We start from the raw sequence: 16,471 nt of genomic DNA on the forward strand, positions 1-16,471 counted from the left end.
GAAGACAGAAGCCTGTGGCTCATGCTTATAATCCTAGCTACTCAGGAGGCTGAGATCTGAGGATCGTGGTTCAAAGCCAGCCCAGGCAGGAAAGTCCATGAGACTCTTATCTCCAATTAACCACCAGAAAACTGGAAGTGGCACTGTGGCTCAAGTGGTAGAGTGCTTGCCTTGAGCTGAAGAGCTCAGGGACAGTGCCCATGACCGACAGAAAGGACGAAAGGAAGAAAGAAGGATGGAAGGAAGGAAGGAAGGAAGGAAAGAAAAAAAGAAAGAAAGGAAAAGAAAGAAAAGAAATAGGAGACAGAAGCTGGGCAAAAGAAAGAAAAAGAAAAAGAAAGAAAGAAAGAAAGAAAGAAAGAAAGAAAGAAAGAAAGAAAGAAAGAAAGAAAGAAAGAAAGAAAGAAAAAGAAAAAGAAAGAAAGAAAGAAAGAAAGAAAGAAAGAAAGAAAGAAAGAAAAGAAAGAAAGGAAGAAAGGAAGGAAGGAAGGAAGGAAGAAAGGAAGGGAAGGAAGGGAAGGAAGGAAGGAAAAGAAAAGAAATAGGAGACAGAAGCTGGGCTCTGATAGCTTACACCTGTAATCCTTGCTACTCAGGAGGTTGAGATATTAGGTTCACCATTGGAAGCCAGCCCGAGCAGAAAAGTCCCAGTGAGACTCTTACCTCCAATTAACCACTCAAAAACTGGAAGTGGAGCTGTGGCTCAACGTAGTAGAGTGCCATCCTTGAGCAAAAGAGCTCAGGGACAGTGCCCAGGCCCTGAGTTTAAGCCCCATTACTGGCAAAAAAGCAATAGAAGACAGAATCTCATAGCTTGATTACAGAACACACATAGAAAATGCAGAACAACATTTAGAAAAAAGATATCAATGAAGCTGGGCAGCAGTGGCTCACAGTTAAAAATCCTAGCTACTCAGTAGGCTGGGATCTAAGGATCATAGTATGAAGCATCCTAGGCAGGAAAAGTCTGTGAGACTCTTATCTCCAGTTAAGTACCAGAAAAGCTGGAAGTAAAGCAATGGCTCAAGTGGTAGTGCCTTGAGGGGGAAAAAAGGCTCAGGGACAATGCTTAGGCTCTGAGTTCAAGCTCTAGGACCAGCTGTATGTATATCTAGATCTATAGATCTAGCTGTAAATCTATAAATCTATATAGATATAGATATTTATAAATAGATTTATCTATATATTTAGATAAGTATAGATATTTACCTAGCTATAGATCTATAGGTTATAGGTATAGATATCCCAGACTTACAAATGATGGGCACATATGAAGTTGAGCAGATGATAGCTAAGGGTATAGGAATTATATTGAACAGAGTAATAGCAGAAAGCTTCCCAGATCTTGAGAAAGAAAAACCCATCCATGTACAAAAGGCTTTTTTCTTTTGACGGTCGTGGGGCCTGAACTCTGGGCCTGGGAACTGTTCCTCAGCTCTTCAGCTCAAGGATAGTGCTCTACCACTAGAGCCACAGCACCACTTCTGGCTTTTTTTTTTTTTTTCGCTTATGTGGTGCTGATGAATCAAACGCAGGGCCTCATGCACTCTACCACTGAGCCAGCTTCCCAGCCTGTGTACCAAAGGCTTTTAGAACACCCAGTAGTAGGGACTGGGAAGGTGGCTCAGTGGTTAAGTGCTTTCCTCACATGCATGAGGCCCTGGGTTCAATTCCTCAGCACCATAAGCAGAAAGTGACACTGTGGTGGCTCAAGTGGTAGAGTGTTAGCCTTGAGCTGAAGAGCTGAGGGACAGCACCCAAGTCAAGAGTTCAGGCCCCACAACTGACAAAAAAAAAAAAAGAAAAGAACACCCAGTAGACCTAAAAAAAGCCTCCTCACCACATATTAAAGGCAAAACAACAAGTATGGAGAACAAGAAAAGAATACTGAAAGCTACAAGAAAGGCATGCCACTTGTAATAGGAAACTCATCAGAATAACAGCAGATTTCCAAACAGAATCCTTAAAAGCAAGAGAGCTTGGAATGATGTATTTCACTGAAAGTGAGTAACTGCCAACACAGAACATTCAAAGGAAAAATGAAAATTCCATGACAAAAATTAAAGCAATTAATCACTACTAAGTTAACACTACAGAAGACACTTAAAGTCATTCTGAACTCAGAAGATCAATGTAAACATGAACAAGAAGAGAAAACAAGTCCCAGCAGACAAATCCCAGAAGATGAGACAATAAGCACAGGAAGAATAGGAAAGAATTTAATACCAAAATTGAAATAAAAATGGCAGGAACTACTCACATATCTTTAATTTTAATATCCAATAATAAGGGACTCAATTCTCTAATCAAAGGCATAGAATGGAAGCTGAATGGCAGTGGTTCATGCCTATAGTCCTTGCTACTCAGGAGACTGAGCGCTGAAGCTCAAGGCTCAAAACTAGCCTGGAGGTGGAAAGATAAGTGAGAGTTTTCTCCAATTAACCAGCAAAGAGCCATCAATAGAGGTGTGGCTTAAGTGGTAGAGTGCCAGCTGTGAGCAAAAAAGCCACGCAAGAATGTGAGGTACTGTGGTACTGCATTCAAGCCCCAGCACAACAAAACAGAAAAAAATAGACCAAAAAGCAAGACCTGACCATCTGTTGTCTAGAAGAAATACATCTATCAGACAAAAACAACACTGGCTTAGGGTGAAAGGTTGGAAAAAAGATCTTCCAAATAAATGGACCCAAAGGCAGGCAGGAGTATCTTACTCACATCTGATGAAGTATATTTTAAATCAAAACTAGTCAGAAGAGACAAAGAAGGTCACTTAATAAATGGAGCTCTCCATCAAGAGGGCATAGCAGGGCTGGGAAGGTGGCTCAGTGGTAGAGTCCTTGCCTAGCATGCATGAGGCCCTGAGTTCGATTTCTCAGCATCACATACACAGAAAAAGTCAGAAGTGGTGCTGTGGCTCAAGTGGTAGAGCACTAGCCTTGAGCTGAAGAGCTCAGGGACAGCTGCCAGGCCCAGAGTTCAAGCCCCATGACTGACAAAAAAAAAAAAAAAAAAAGAGGACATAGAAATTGCTAGCATTTATGTGCTGGATGTTAGTTCAACACTTGCCTAGCAAGTGTGAGGCTGTGAATTCAAACCCCCTAAAGACAGAGAGAGACTCACAAGGGGACTCCCAGGCCTGCTGCCATTGTAATGCGGCACAGTTCTTTATAGTAAACTTCATGCTCACACTATGAAGTACAGTACAGTAAGTACATAAAACAGCAGCCGCGACAGCGTCATACACACACCCTACCCACTCTCTTAATTGTGTGAGCTTCACTTTCATCCCCTGGCAGCTCAGTGGCTTGTATAAACCGGAGACCCCCAGTGTGCTAGGATTTGGGGCAGCTCTCATATCTTGAAGCCACAGCAGGTTTTCACCTTCTGGGACCACCAGCTCGTGGACCAAAACATAGTTAAGAGGCTCGTGACTATTTTACCGGGCAGCATTTCTAAGTTCTTATTAAGGGCTAGGTGCCTGTGGCTCATGCCTGTAATCGTAGCTACTCAGGAGGCTGAGATCTGAGGATCATGGTTCAAAGCCAGCCTGGGCAGGAAAGTCCGTGACTCTTATCTTCAATTAACCACCAGAAAACTGGAAGTGGTGCTGAGGCACAATGTGGTAGAGCCCTAGCCATGAGCAAAAGAGCTCATGGACAGCTTCCAGGCGCTGAGTTCAAGGCTCAAGGTCAACACCCCACATTCCCCCCCCCCCCAAAAAAAAGTTCTTAGTGGTGTAGTTCACAGTGGCCTTTCTTAGAAGTGTGTGTGCTGAGAGTCAGGGAAGTATGTAGAGTGCTTGGAACAGGCTGCAGCTCAGGGGTGAGGGCCCAGACCACTTGCGTAGAGGAGCCTCCGCTGTCTACTTACCGGGTCCAGAGGTTTGGATCGGGCCCACGTCATCACCGTGGAAAGTAAAATAAACACCTTCCGCTTCTCAAAATGGGCGACTTCCTCATTCAGGGCTGGAGGACCAAAATGCAGAGCAGTTATGGGAACCGTGCCAAACTTGGTTTTGAAATCTTGTGTATGGCCTACAACCAGGGAGACCTGAACTTCCTTCCAGGAACATGAGAGCATCTGGATGAGGTTCAGTGCTCTACCATCTGAGCCACACCGACAGCACTTTTGGCTTTGTTTTTGTGAGACAGGGTCTCATATATTTATGCCCAGGGCTTGGACCAGGCTTAGGATTCTAATATGTTAAAAAATAGTTTAGTAATTTTTTCAAAAGAATAGCTTAATGCTGAAAATAATATATATTAATTGTAGAAAAGAAAGAAAATCTAAGAATTTTGCATCCTGTACAATGATAAAGTGTGCAGAAAAAGAGCCTGAGTGGGCAGTCAGGCCAAAGGCCCCTTCCCATAGAGGATCTACATTTCCCAGCTGGGCTCTGAGCATCTGTGTGCATGGAAGTTCCTGGCCCACTGTTCCCAGGAAGACTTGTGTATGAACAGTGGACTGGTTGGATCCCAGAAGTGTGAGCCAGAATGGACACCAGGACACGTGGAGTGCTCATGCTCACACTAAGAAGTACAGTGTAGTAAGTACACAAAACGGCAACAGTGATAGCATCATGCTCACTCGTGGAGCCTCCGATTGGGGCTGGGAACTGATAGGCCATCAGACTCTCCCATGATGGCCAGTCTTGTGGCTCTGTCCTAAAGACACCTTATTAACCCCAGCACCATGCACCCTGGGTGGTCCCCTCCCACGGGACACCCTCTCTTTTTCGTCAATAAATCTTTGCCATTTACTTCTTCCTTTGTGTCTGTGGATGTTGACATTTCCCATGATTGCTATCCTCCCCCGCCCCATCTCCCATGGCACCCCCACTCAACTGATTAAAGGGTCTCTGACTATACTTCCTTGGACATGAACACCTTGGTATCTCAAAAGCATACAATCCAGTTAAAACCTTTCCTCCAAATACAGAACTCAAATGTTCTTAATTATCTAAAGCTCTTTATTAGAAGAAGCAAGAAAGCAGTTGAGACATTGTCTTCTTCCTGTGTTGGGAATCAAACTCAGGGCTCACACAAGTTAGACAAGCCTCTGTGACCAAGCTACATCTTCAGTTCCACAGAAGCACTTTGAGTGTTAAGAGTAGTTTATAAGTCCCTTTGGGGAAGTAAGGCTGAGGTAGAAAGAAAATTCAGGGAATTCTTTCTCCTATTGTAAACCCTATTATGTTTTTTAATTTTCAAAACATGTTGAGGTTGTATTTCAGAAAAAAATGATTAAAAATTTAAGAGAAAATGGTAGGCATACACTAAGAGATAAATCAATTTTTAAACCTGGCACAAAATGAGGGCTGGATAAACACTAGCTCTGATGATTACTTTATGTGCTACCAATAAATGTGAGCTGTAAATATTTGCTAAGGGATAACATGCAGAAAGTAGGCTTCCAATAACTTCTATTCCAAATGATGACAGTATTTTTACAGTTTTAAACATCTGTGTTCATCAAAGGTGTGGTACCTAAGGATATCTGATCATATAAAGTAATATTTAATTGAAATGAACTTCAGGAAATGGAAATGAGGTTTTTTTTTGGGGGTGGGGGGGAGGTCCGGTCGTGGGGCCTGAACTCTGGGCCTGGGCGCTGTCCCTCAGCTCTTCAGCTCAAGGCTAGCGCTCTACCACTTGAGCCACAGCGCCACTTCCAGCTTTTTTCATTTTGCTTATGTGGTGCTGAGGAATTGAACCCAGGGCCTCAGGCATGCAAGGCAAGCACTCTACCACTGAGCCACCTTCCCAGCCCCTTGTTGCTGGTTTTTTTGGCTTGTTTGTTTTTGTTTTTTCAGAAAAGAGTTTATGGGGGAGAGGGGAAGCAAACTGCCAGCCTGCACAAGATGGAGGCATGCAGAGACAGAGGGAAAGGAGAGGAAAAAAGGGAAAAAGAGAGTGTTTTTGTTTTCTTTTCTTTTCATCTCATTCGTCCATTTATCTGTCTTTGGGAGGGTTAAGGGAGCATAGAAATGGAGGGACAAAGGGTAAACAAATTCAGCAGTGGTACACTAGACACTGTTGAAAATGAACTCATGGGTGGGGACAGGAGAGAAAAACTGGGAGACAGCAAAGGAAGGGGTGACAGTGTCCCAAAAGAAATGTACTCATTATGCCTTACATAACTGTAACCCCTTTGTATATTACCTCTATAAGAACAAGTTAAAAAAGAAAAAAAAATCTGTGTTCATGCTTTTAATTTGTGTTTCACTGAATGAGAACTAGGACAGTATTATACAGAAGTGTTCTACTTTTCCAAGGGCCACTCCTCCAATACATAGGTAGTATTCTTCTGTTACCATTTCATGAATAAGTTCCAGTCAGTCCCAAGGCTGCATTCCACTTCTCTGAATTTAAGCCAAAACATAGCTTTGCTGTTGATCGAATTCAAGGGTTGGCAAAGTACTGTGTGTTTTTCTATAGATAAAGTTTTATTGGAATGAAGGGTACTAGGAGGGTGGTTGACTCACAAAGTCAGATGTATTATTGAGTCCTTAACAGCAGCAACACAAAGGTTGTGACCCCTGAACTTGTCTGCCTAAAACAAAAATATTGAAGGCATTGAAATGAAGATGTTTGCGGATCTGCTAGTGTGCTCTCTTTTGTTCAGGCTGATGGAAGAGATGGATCACAAAAGCAGCAAATTTCTAGACACCAACTTATTCTCTTAGAGCTTACTGTCCTGTTCAAAGCGTTTGCAAAATACAAGCATTCTCAGCTTGCCTACCCAGATCTTTGTCTTCAGACAACATTTGCTGCATTGGATCCCTGTTCTCCTGAAGGCAAATCTCACTCCTGTGGGCTTTTCTTTTCTTAAAAAAAAATCCAAATACAGAAGTGGCGCTGTAGCTCAAGTGGTAGAGCGCTCGCCTTGAGTTGAAGAGCTGAGGGACAACGCCCAGGCCCAGAGTTCAAGCCCCACGACCGACAAAAAAAAAAAAAAAAAAAAAATCCAAATAGCTTTATTAGAGCTGTTCAAACTTCAACTATTATTACTAGTACAATTCAAACTCCTGTGTGCTTTTCTTATGAACCTGAGGCCGCTCTCTGTTGTCCATGACAGCTTCTGTGTGCACCTTGGGTCTCTTGACGGTCAGGGGGCAAGCTGTTGGGCTCTCTGCATTTCTCCTTATACCACCGTACTTTTTTCAACACCTACCTCTGTAAGGAATGACCATGGAATGGGCCAAGATGGAATTCTGAAAGGTAATATGCCCTTTGTTTTGTTTTGTTTTTGTCAGTTGTGGGGCTTGAACTCTGGGCTTGGGTGCTTTTTCTGCGCTCTTCAGCTCAAGGCTAGCGCTTTACCACTTGAGCCACAGTGCCACTTCTGGTTTTCCAGTGGTTTATTGGAGATAAGAGTTTCATGGACTTTCCTGCCCAGGCTGGATTTGATCCTTGGATCTCAGCCTCCTGAGTAACTAGGATTACAGGCATGAGCCACCGGCGGCCGGCTCCCCTTTGTTTTGATGACTGAAAATATTCCATTCATCTGAAGTACCTACCAAGTACACCTCACATACAAACTTTACTCCTAGCACTCAAGAGGCCAAGGCAAGAGGATCATGAGTTTGAGGTCCAATTAGGCTACACAGTGAGACTCTGTCTCCAAACAATACCATCATCATCAACAATAATGACAGAAGAAACCCGGAAGTTGAGCAGTGGTGGCTTAAGCCTTTATCCTAACTAATCAAGAGAGTAAGATCTGATGATCACAGTTCAAAGCAACTCTGGGCAGAAAAGTATATATGTCTCTATTTCCAATTAACCCGCAAAACTGCCGGATATGACTCAAGTGGTAGAACACCAGAGGTGGACACCAAATCTCAATGGGATCTTGAGGCCTTGAGTTCAATCCCTAGTACTGGTGCCAACACAAACAAACAGAAATAAACCAGAAGTTTTTCCTTAGGCATATTCATTATTATGGATTTCATACCTTGTGTATTTCTTGGATCAGTTTTTCTATGACTCTCAGGTAGAGTAGCTGTACAAAAATAGCATCCCTTACCATTATCAGATGTTGCTAGAGGATAGAGCTAGGGTTTAGTAGTCCAACCTTGGCTAGCCTGAGGGAAGCCTTAGGTTCTCTCCTTACACACACACACACACACACACACACACACACGCACACACACACACACACACACACACACACACACACACACACACACACACACAGATGGGAGTGTGCATCACTGACCAGAGACTGCCCATAAGGCTTCTTCTATTTGCTGTGAGTACTCCGTGATATTATAAATGGTAACATCGCACTCCATCAGCCGGGTGAGGAGGTCATCCCGAGATATGGTCTGAAAAGAGAATTGGCAGTCATTTGCAGTAAAACATGGTCGTCCTAATTTGTAGACAAAGCAGCAGCCTCCACACTGCACGTGCTCCATGGCGGAGTCTCACAAGCACAGTCTGCATGAGCATTTCTACTTCAGATCACTAGCTGGCTCTCATTGGCACGCCGTTTTGAGGTAGAAACAAAGAAGTTTGTGAAAAGAACCTGAAACAGAAGATTATAAACTTGCAAAAATAATCTCAGGTACTATTTCTACCTATTGTAAAACTCTACTTCAGAAGGGAAGACTTAGAATGCACTAGAAGAAAATATAAGGTGTTTAAAACGCACTTCAATGGCTGGGAAGGTGGCTCATTGGTAAGAGTGCTTGCCTTGCATGCATGAGGCCTTGGGTTTGATTCCTCGGCACCACATAAGCAGAAAAAACAAAGCCGGAAGTGGCACTGTGGCTCAAGTGGTAGAGCGCTAGCCTTGAGCTGAAGAGCTGAGGGACAGCACCCAGGCCCAGAGTTCAGGCCCAAGACCGGAACCCCCCCCCAAAAAAAAATGCACTTCAAGGGGCTGGGAAGTTGGCTCAGTGGTAGAGTGCTTGCCTTGCATGCATGAGGCCCTGGTTCGATTCCTCAGCACCGTATAAGCAGAAACAAAACAGGAAGGGGTACTGTAGCTCAAGTGGTGGGGCGCTAGCCTTGAGCCAAAGAGCTGAGGGAAAGTACCCAGGCCCAGAGTTCAGGCCCCAAGACCAACAAAAAAAAATTATCTTCAACTCTGAACAATTTTATAGCGCGAATCCCTAAAAAGTACTATGAAGCCATTAATCTGCACAGTCTGGAGGTCCCTAACTAAGATGGAGGAATCTGCTCTCTCTAGGGACATAAGGGACCTTATTACACTTGACAGTGGGAATTTTTTTATTATGTATCATCTGTGATAGATATGCACTGGTTTATGTATATATGTTATTGTAAAGATACTGTATAGAAATGTTAGAGTTACATGAGCAAGGTAATGGGTCCATTTCCTATTGAGCAGTTACCCCCTCCTTTGTTTTTCCCCTACTATCCCTTTCCTCCCCCTCCCCAAATCCTTCCTCACTACCAAAGTTGTAAAGTTCTTTTCAACATAGTGTTTAATTTTTTTTAAACTTTTGTTTTTGCTTTTCTTCTTTGGTACTGGGGATTGAACCCAGGATATTGTATTTGCTAGGTAAGCGCTTTGCCACTTAACCACTTCTCAGCCCGAGAGAATATTTTTAAGATACGGAAACTTTTTTAGGTGCCTATCCTGGGGCTTGAACTCAGGTCTTGGCCCTGTCCTTGAGGGTCCCTAGGGTTATAGGCTTAAGCCACCAGTGCTCACCAAGATATGGAAACTTCTGGGCTGGGAATGTGGCTTAGTGGTAGAGTGCTTACCTAGCATGCATAAATCCTGGGTTAGATTCCCCATTAGCACATAAACAGAAAAAGCCAGAAGTGGTGCTGTGGCTCAAGTGGTAGAGTGCTAGCCTTGAACAAAAGAAGCTCAGGGACAGTGCCTAGGCCCTGAGTTCAAGTCCAGGGACAGGCAAAAAAAAAAGATATAAAATATACAGTTCTGCTGGGCACCAGTGGCTCATGCCTATAATCTTAGCTACTCAGGAGGCTGAGATCTGAGGATCTTTCCTGTCAGATGGGGCAGGAAAGGCTGTGGAACTCTTATTTCTAATAAACCATCAGAAAATCGGAAGTGGTGCTATGTCTCAAGTGGTAGAGCGCTCACCTTGAGCTGAAGAGCTGAGGGACAGTGCTCAGACCCAGAGTTCAAGTCATATGACTGAATATATATATATATATATGTATATATATATATGTATATATGTATATATATATATATATATATAGTTCTCCCACTGGACAGAAGTAACTGGTGATGGTTGGATGTGCCATATGGCATCGATACCAGCCTATTTCTCCATAGGATGGTCCCATGGACCAAACTAGAATTGGCATATGTCCTGAGTATCAGAAATTCCCCAGAGCTCCCTCACCAGTTGTCTTAAAAATAGAAACTTTTACCAAGCAGTGCTTTTCTCTGTGTGCTGTGTCTAAATTTCCATCTATAAATAAATATATATACATATATATATAATTTTGTTATTATTAAGGTGTTGTACAGAGGGGTAACTATTTCATAAGTCAGGTAGTGAGTACAATTCTTTTTTGGACAATTTTACCTCTTTCTTTGCTTTCTCCCAGTTTCCCCCTCCCATGCCTGCCCACAATTTACATAGTTCACTTTCCGTATAGTGTCTGCTGAATACCATGAATACATTTGTTTATCCTTCTCTCCATCTAAAAGGACAAAAAAAATCCCAAAGCAAAAACAAACACCACTACTACCACCAACAAAACCCATGTTTCCATTTCCTGGAATTTACTTCCATAAATAGCATTTTAATTGTTAAGAAGAGTTACAACTAAGACTGTTCTCCTTTAGTCTGACTGTGTGTTGATGATCCGAGTCCTGTATAGGTTTTCATGTCCAGTTACATTTCAGATTTACCTTCCACATATGAGAGAAAACATGCACTGTTTGTCTCTCTGTTTGGCTTACCTGACTTAATATGATTTGTTCTAGGTCCATCCATTTCCTTGCAAATGACATAATCTTATTCTTTTTAATGGATGAGTAAAATTCCATTGTGTGTATGTACCACATTTTTTGATCCATTCATCTGTTCTAGGGCATCTGTGCTGTTTCTGTAACTTGGCTATTGTGAACAGTGCAGCAATGAGCATGGGTGTGCAAGTGTCTTTACCATATGCTAACTTATGATGTTCTAAGTAGATGCCCAGGAGTGGTATGGCTGCATGGTAGGGAAGCTCTATGTTTACTGTTTTTGAGGAATCTCCCAACTGCCTTCCAGAGTGGTTGTACTAGTTATTATTCCCACCAGCAGTGCAATAGGGTTCCTTTCCCCACATCCCCGCCAGCATTTTTGTTGTTTGAATTCTCTATGTTGGACAGTCTGACTGGGCTGAGTATTTTTCCCATTTTACAAGAACACTGGTTATACAGAAGTACAAGCTTAAGCTTATCTTAATGACTTCCTTTTATGTATTTGTGCTGGTAGTGGAGCCTGAACTCTGGGCCCCGCTGCTGTTCCCTTAGCTTTTCCCCTCAAGGCTGGCACCTTACCACTTGAGCCACAGCTCCATGTATATATATCTTTTTGGTGGTTAATTGAAGTTGGGAGTCTCACAGACTTTCCTGCTTGGACTGACTTGAGATCTTGATCCTCAGATCTCAGCCTCTTGAGCAGCCACAACTATAGGAGTGAGCCACCGGTACCTGGCTAATAAGTGTACACATTTATGGAGTGATGAGTTACGTGCTGAAGGTTGCGCAAAGATGAAGGAAGACTGCTCCAGGGGCAGCATGAATAGAACTGCACTGTAGGTTGCTCAGATTAGCAGACACGCAGAGGGAGGAGTTGCCTGGAAGAAGACCGCCCCCCCCACACACCGCACACACACTTCAAAGAGTATTTAATTGTCTCAGGGTAAGGGCTATGTAGAATCTATCACGTGGTGGTAGGACTGTTGTTTAATAAAGCAAACACATGGTGTGTTACTCCCAAATGACTCCTGATCCAGAAGACAAAGGCCCTCACCAGGGTCCAGAGTCATCTGTATCACACAGGGTGAGATAGTCACAAAGCACACTAGAGAGAAGAATTTTATAAACCCAAATGTCCAGTCTACAGCTATGTTTTCCAAGAATATCTTGTTTACAATCTTTGCTTTGGCCAACAAATTAAAGTGGATTCTACATGGTTTATGGTCCTATGCCCTGCCATGCTCCTGAGTACAGGGAAGAGGGCAGAGCAGAGTGGTGAGGCACTGGAAAGACATTGGAGAGAGGGGCGTTTATCCTGCGTCTGTGCTGGCAGAAGCCACGTCATGGCCTTACCGAGTACGTCTCCACAGCGAAGTCTGGCCGGGGGCTTTCAGGCTTGGACAGGGTGCCCACGATCTGGAAGGTGCCCTCCCTCTGTCTGAATGAAAAGGCCTCCCGGGCTGCTGACTTGGTGTCATCTTCCTCTTCCTCCTCCTCTCCAATTTCTTCAAGCGAAGCCCCAACAACACAATTGGATAGATACTGCAAGAAAACAGAAAGTTCGTCTGGACTAATCATGAATTAGAGCAAGAGTTGCTAAGAGCTTCTGCACAGTGAGCGAGACAAGACTTAAAATGAGCTATTATTCGAAAAGCTAAGGCTGGGGTAGGGGTGGGGGGCATGCTGCCTTCCATCTCATTTAGGTTGATTTAATTCCCACAGTGGTGAAATGTTGGGGGTCCCATCATGCTTTCCATTTTACAGACAGAACTTGGGCTCAGGGTGTCTCAACAACTTGACTGGTGAAGGACACTTTTGTGCACCAACCAGAGATAGAGCTGGGCTCCCGCAAAGATGACTATATTGTAATGCAAGCCATGAAATAGTCTAAATTTTTCTTTTCTTTCCTCCCTCCCTCCCTCCCTCTCTTTTTTCCTTCCTTCCTTCCTTCCTTCCTTCCTTCCTTCCTTCCTTCCTTCCTTCCTTCCTTCCTTCCTTCTTTCCTTCCTTGCTTCCTTCCTTCCTTCCATGCTTCCTTGCTTCCTTTCTTTCTTTTTTGGTTGGTTGTGGGGCTTGAACTCTGGGCCTGGGTGCTTCCCTGTGCACTTCAGCTCAAGGCTAGCGCTCTACCACTTGAGCCACAGCGCCATTTCCGGTTTTCTGGTGGCTTATTGGAGATGAGTCTCACAGACTTTCCCGCCAGGAAAAGCTTTGAACTGTGACCCTCAGATCTCAGCCTCCTGAGAAGCTAGGATTACAGGTAAGAGCCACCAACACCTGGTCTACATTTTCCTAATATCCCATTATTATTTTTGTGCCAATACAAGGGTTTGAATTCATAGCCTTATGCTCTTGCTTAGTTATTTTGCTCAAAGCTAGCACTTTACCACTTAGGCCACACCTCTGCTTCCAGCTTTTTCTGGTTAATTGGAGACAGGAGTCTCCCTTATTTGTCTATGTGATGGCTTTGATCCTTGATCTTCAGATCTTAGCTTCCTGAGTAGCTAGGATGACAGGTGTGAGCCACTGGTACCTGGCTAATATCCACATTATATTATTATTATTATTGTAAAAAGTAAAATGAAAAAGATGAGATTAATTTTAATATTAGTTTTTTTTCTTCAGTGGTGGGAGTCAAATCCAGGGCCTTGAGTATGTTAGGTAAGAGCTCCGCCACTGAATGGTATCCCGACCTCTAAATCTCCTTTTTAATCTAGCATATCCAAAGTGATACCAAGTCAATGTATTAGCAGCATAAAAACTATTTTTTATGGAGCTTGGAATCAAACAAGGTCTTATATATGTTAGGCAAGTGCTCTACCACTGAGCCCCACCCAAAAAAGCCTATAAAAATTCTTACTAGCTCTTTAGCATCCTTTTTTGCAATGCAAAGTCTTTGAGATTTAGTGTGCATTTAAACTGAACCACACTTCTTCATGTGGACTTGCCACATTTAAGTGCTTGTGGCCACATGGGCTAATGACTACCACATTGACTAACAGAATAGAATTGGTATGACTAGCATATGAAATGATCCACCAAATGATCCGCCCCTTCATGTATTTGAAGGGATGATTTTCATCTGGCCATGCTATTTTGGGAGGCTCTAGAAACTTTTGTATATAGATCTACCTGGAGGAAGTAGCTCACTGAAGTCCAGTATCTTGTCTCTAGTCCTTTTCTGTCTCTGATTCTCCATCTCTGCCCCTGTCTCTGTCTCTGTCTCTCTGCTTCCTGTCCATCATGAAGTGGATGGCCTCTCCACATGTTCCTAAGACCATGATGCTCTGCCTCACCATGGGCCTTAAGACTATCTCCTGCACAGAGCCCAAGGACTATGCACTGAGACCTCTGAATCCCATGGGGCAAAATAAATCTTTCCTGCCTTATGTTGTTTATGTCATTTAGTCACAGCGACTAACACAAGAACAAAGTCAGCCACATTTCTTTTTTATTTTGCAGAAGTTATGTTTGGCAGTGACTTGTCCTGTGTTTAAGAATTTCATTCTGGGCTGGGAAGGTGGCTCAGTGGTAGAGTGCTTGCCTTGCATGCCTGAGGCCCTGGGTTTGATTCCTCAGCACCACATAAGCAAAAAGAAAAAAAAGCCAGAAGTGGTGCTGTGGCTCAAGTGGTAGAGAGCTAGCCTTGAGCTGAAGAGATGAGGGACCATGCCCAGGCCCAGAGTTCAGGCCCCATGACTGGACCCCCCCCCCAAAAAAAAGAATTTCATTCTTTGGGCGGGGTGGGGGGTGTGGTGGGGACGGTTAGCAGTGATGGTAAGGGAAACAAAGGAGGAGGCAACAATGCTTGATAAGAAATGTACTCATTACCTTGCTCATGTAATTGTAACCCCTCTGTACGATATTTTCACAATAAAAAAACTTATTAATAATAAATTAAAAAAGAATTTCATTCTTGCTGGGTGCCTGTTGCTTATGCCTCTAATCTTAGCTACTGAAGAGGCTGAGATCTGAGGATTGAGGTTTGAAGCCAACTTGGGCAGAAAAGTCCCCATGAGATTCCAATTAATTAATCTCCAATTAACTACTCAAACATTGGAAGTGGAGCTGTGGCTCAAAATGGTAGAACACTAGCCTTTAACAAAAGAGCTCAGGGACAAGGTCCAGGCCTTGAGTTCAAACCTTACAACCACTACTACCACCAACAAAAATTCTCATTAATGTGATTACTTAATTTTAATTTTTATATTAAACCTTCAAAAATGATTGCAACATTAGCATACCTTGGGAATAAACACATAATAGAAACAATCAAAGTTCCTAACCCTCACATACAGTGATTTGAAAAAAAGTATCCAAATTAACATGCATGGAAGGTCAATATCCCTCTTTTTTTAAAGTATCCATCTCTTATTGGGGGATATTTCTTTTCTTTTTTTTCTTTTCTTTTTTTTTTTTTTTGTCAGTTGTGGGGTTTGAACTCTAGGCCTGGGTACTGTCCCTGAGCTCTTCAGCTCAAGGCTAGCACACTACCACTTGATCCACAGCGCCACTTCTGGCCTCTTTTTCTGTTTATGTGGTGCTAAGGAATCGAACCCAGGGCCTCATACATGCAAGGCAAGCACTCTACCACTGAGCCACATTCCCAGCCCCTGGGAGATATTTCTTCCAAGAATATTACACATGTTTTCACTTATATTTCAAGCAAACATGTTCAATTTTACTGTCTCATTCCTCAGAGGAGAAGACTGATACCTAGCAATAAGCAAGTTGTCCAAAATTACAAGGAGAGAAATGGCTAGTAAGGCATATTCCCAAAAGGGCAGTATGACTAAAATGAGAGGCATGTATCATTTCTTGTGTATTTCCTATTCCTGTTCCCAGGTTGCTTTGTACAGATTTAGGACAGTTATCAAGAATTTCTAAAAGGGAGAATGAGGTTAAACACTAATTATAAAATTACATTATTAAAGATGCTTTTGAGCTGGATGCTTGTGGCTCATGCCTGTAATCCTTTCTATTCAGGAGGCTGAGGCTGAGGATCATGGACAGTTTGAAGCCAGCTTGAACAGGATAGTTTATTAGATTCTTTTTTTTTTTTTTTGTCGGTTGTGAGGCTTGAACTCTGGGCCTGGGTGCTGTCTCTCAGCTCTTCAGCTCAAGGTGAGCGCTCTACCACTTGAGCTACAGCGCCACTTCCGGTTTTCTGGTGGTTTATTGGAGATAGGAGTCTCACGGTCTTTCCTGCCCGGGCTGGCTTTGAACCGTGATCCTCAGATCTCAGCCTCCTGAGTAGCTAGGATTACAGGCGTGAGCCACCAGCGCCCGGCAGTTTATTAGATTCTTATTTCCAATAAACTACCAAAAAAAAAAAAAAGAGCAAAAAATAGAGCTATGGCTCAAGTGGTACAGTGCTAGCCTTGCGCAAAATAAGCTCAGGAATAGCACCCGGGCCCTGAGTTCAAGACCCAGGACTGGGACAAAAAAAAAAATGATGCTTTTGGGAAAAATCCTCTCTCCATACATGAAGTAGAGATTTTATTGTAAAAATATTCTATAACCTCTGATCACAGATCAAGAGCCAGAC

The 16,471-nt window shown here is 43.1% G+C and overlaps 1 protein-coding gene across 1 annotated transcript in view; it reads right to left on the reverse strand.

Annotated features, from left to right (window-relative positions):
• Ak7 (adenylate kinase 7) overlaps positions 1 to 16,471 on the reverse strand; it is a 66,604-nt gene that overhangs the window by 48,364 nt on the left and 1,769 nt on the right. The window contains exons 2-4 of the mRNA XM_069997626.1: positions 12,277 to 12,465; positions 8,221 to 8,329; positions 3,871 to 3,965 (exon numbers count right to left, since the gene is read on the reverse strand). Coding sequence (XP_069853727.1) covers positions 3,871 to 3,965; positions 8,221 to 8,329; positions 12,277 to 12,465 — 393 coding nt within the window. The remainder of the gene's footprint in view (positions 1 to 3,870; positions 3,966 to 8,220; positions 8,330 to 12,276; positions 12,466 to 16,471) is intronic.

This window comes from Dipodomys merriami, unplaced genomic scaffold (assembly GCF_024711535.1).
Source record: "Dipodomys merriami isolate MVZ:Mamm:240054 unplaced genomic scaffold, mDipMer1.0.p SCAF_50, whole genome shotgun sequence".
Taxonomy (NCBI): Eukaryota; Metazoa; Chordata; class Mammalia; order Rodentia; family Heteromyidae; genus Dipodomys; species Dipodomys merriami.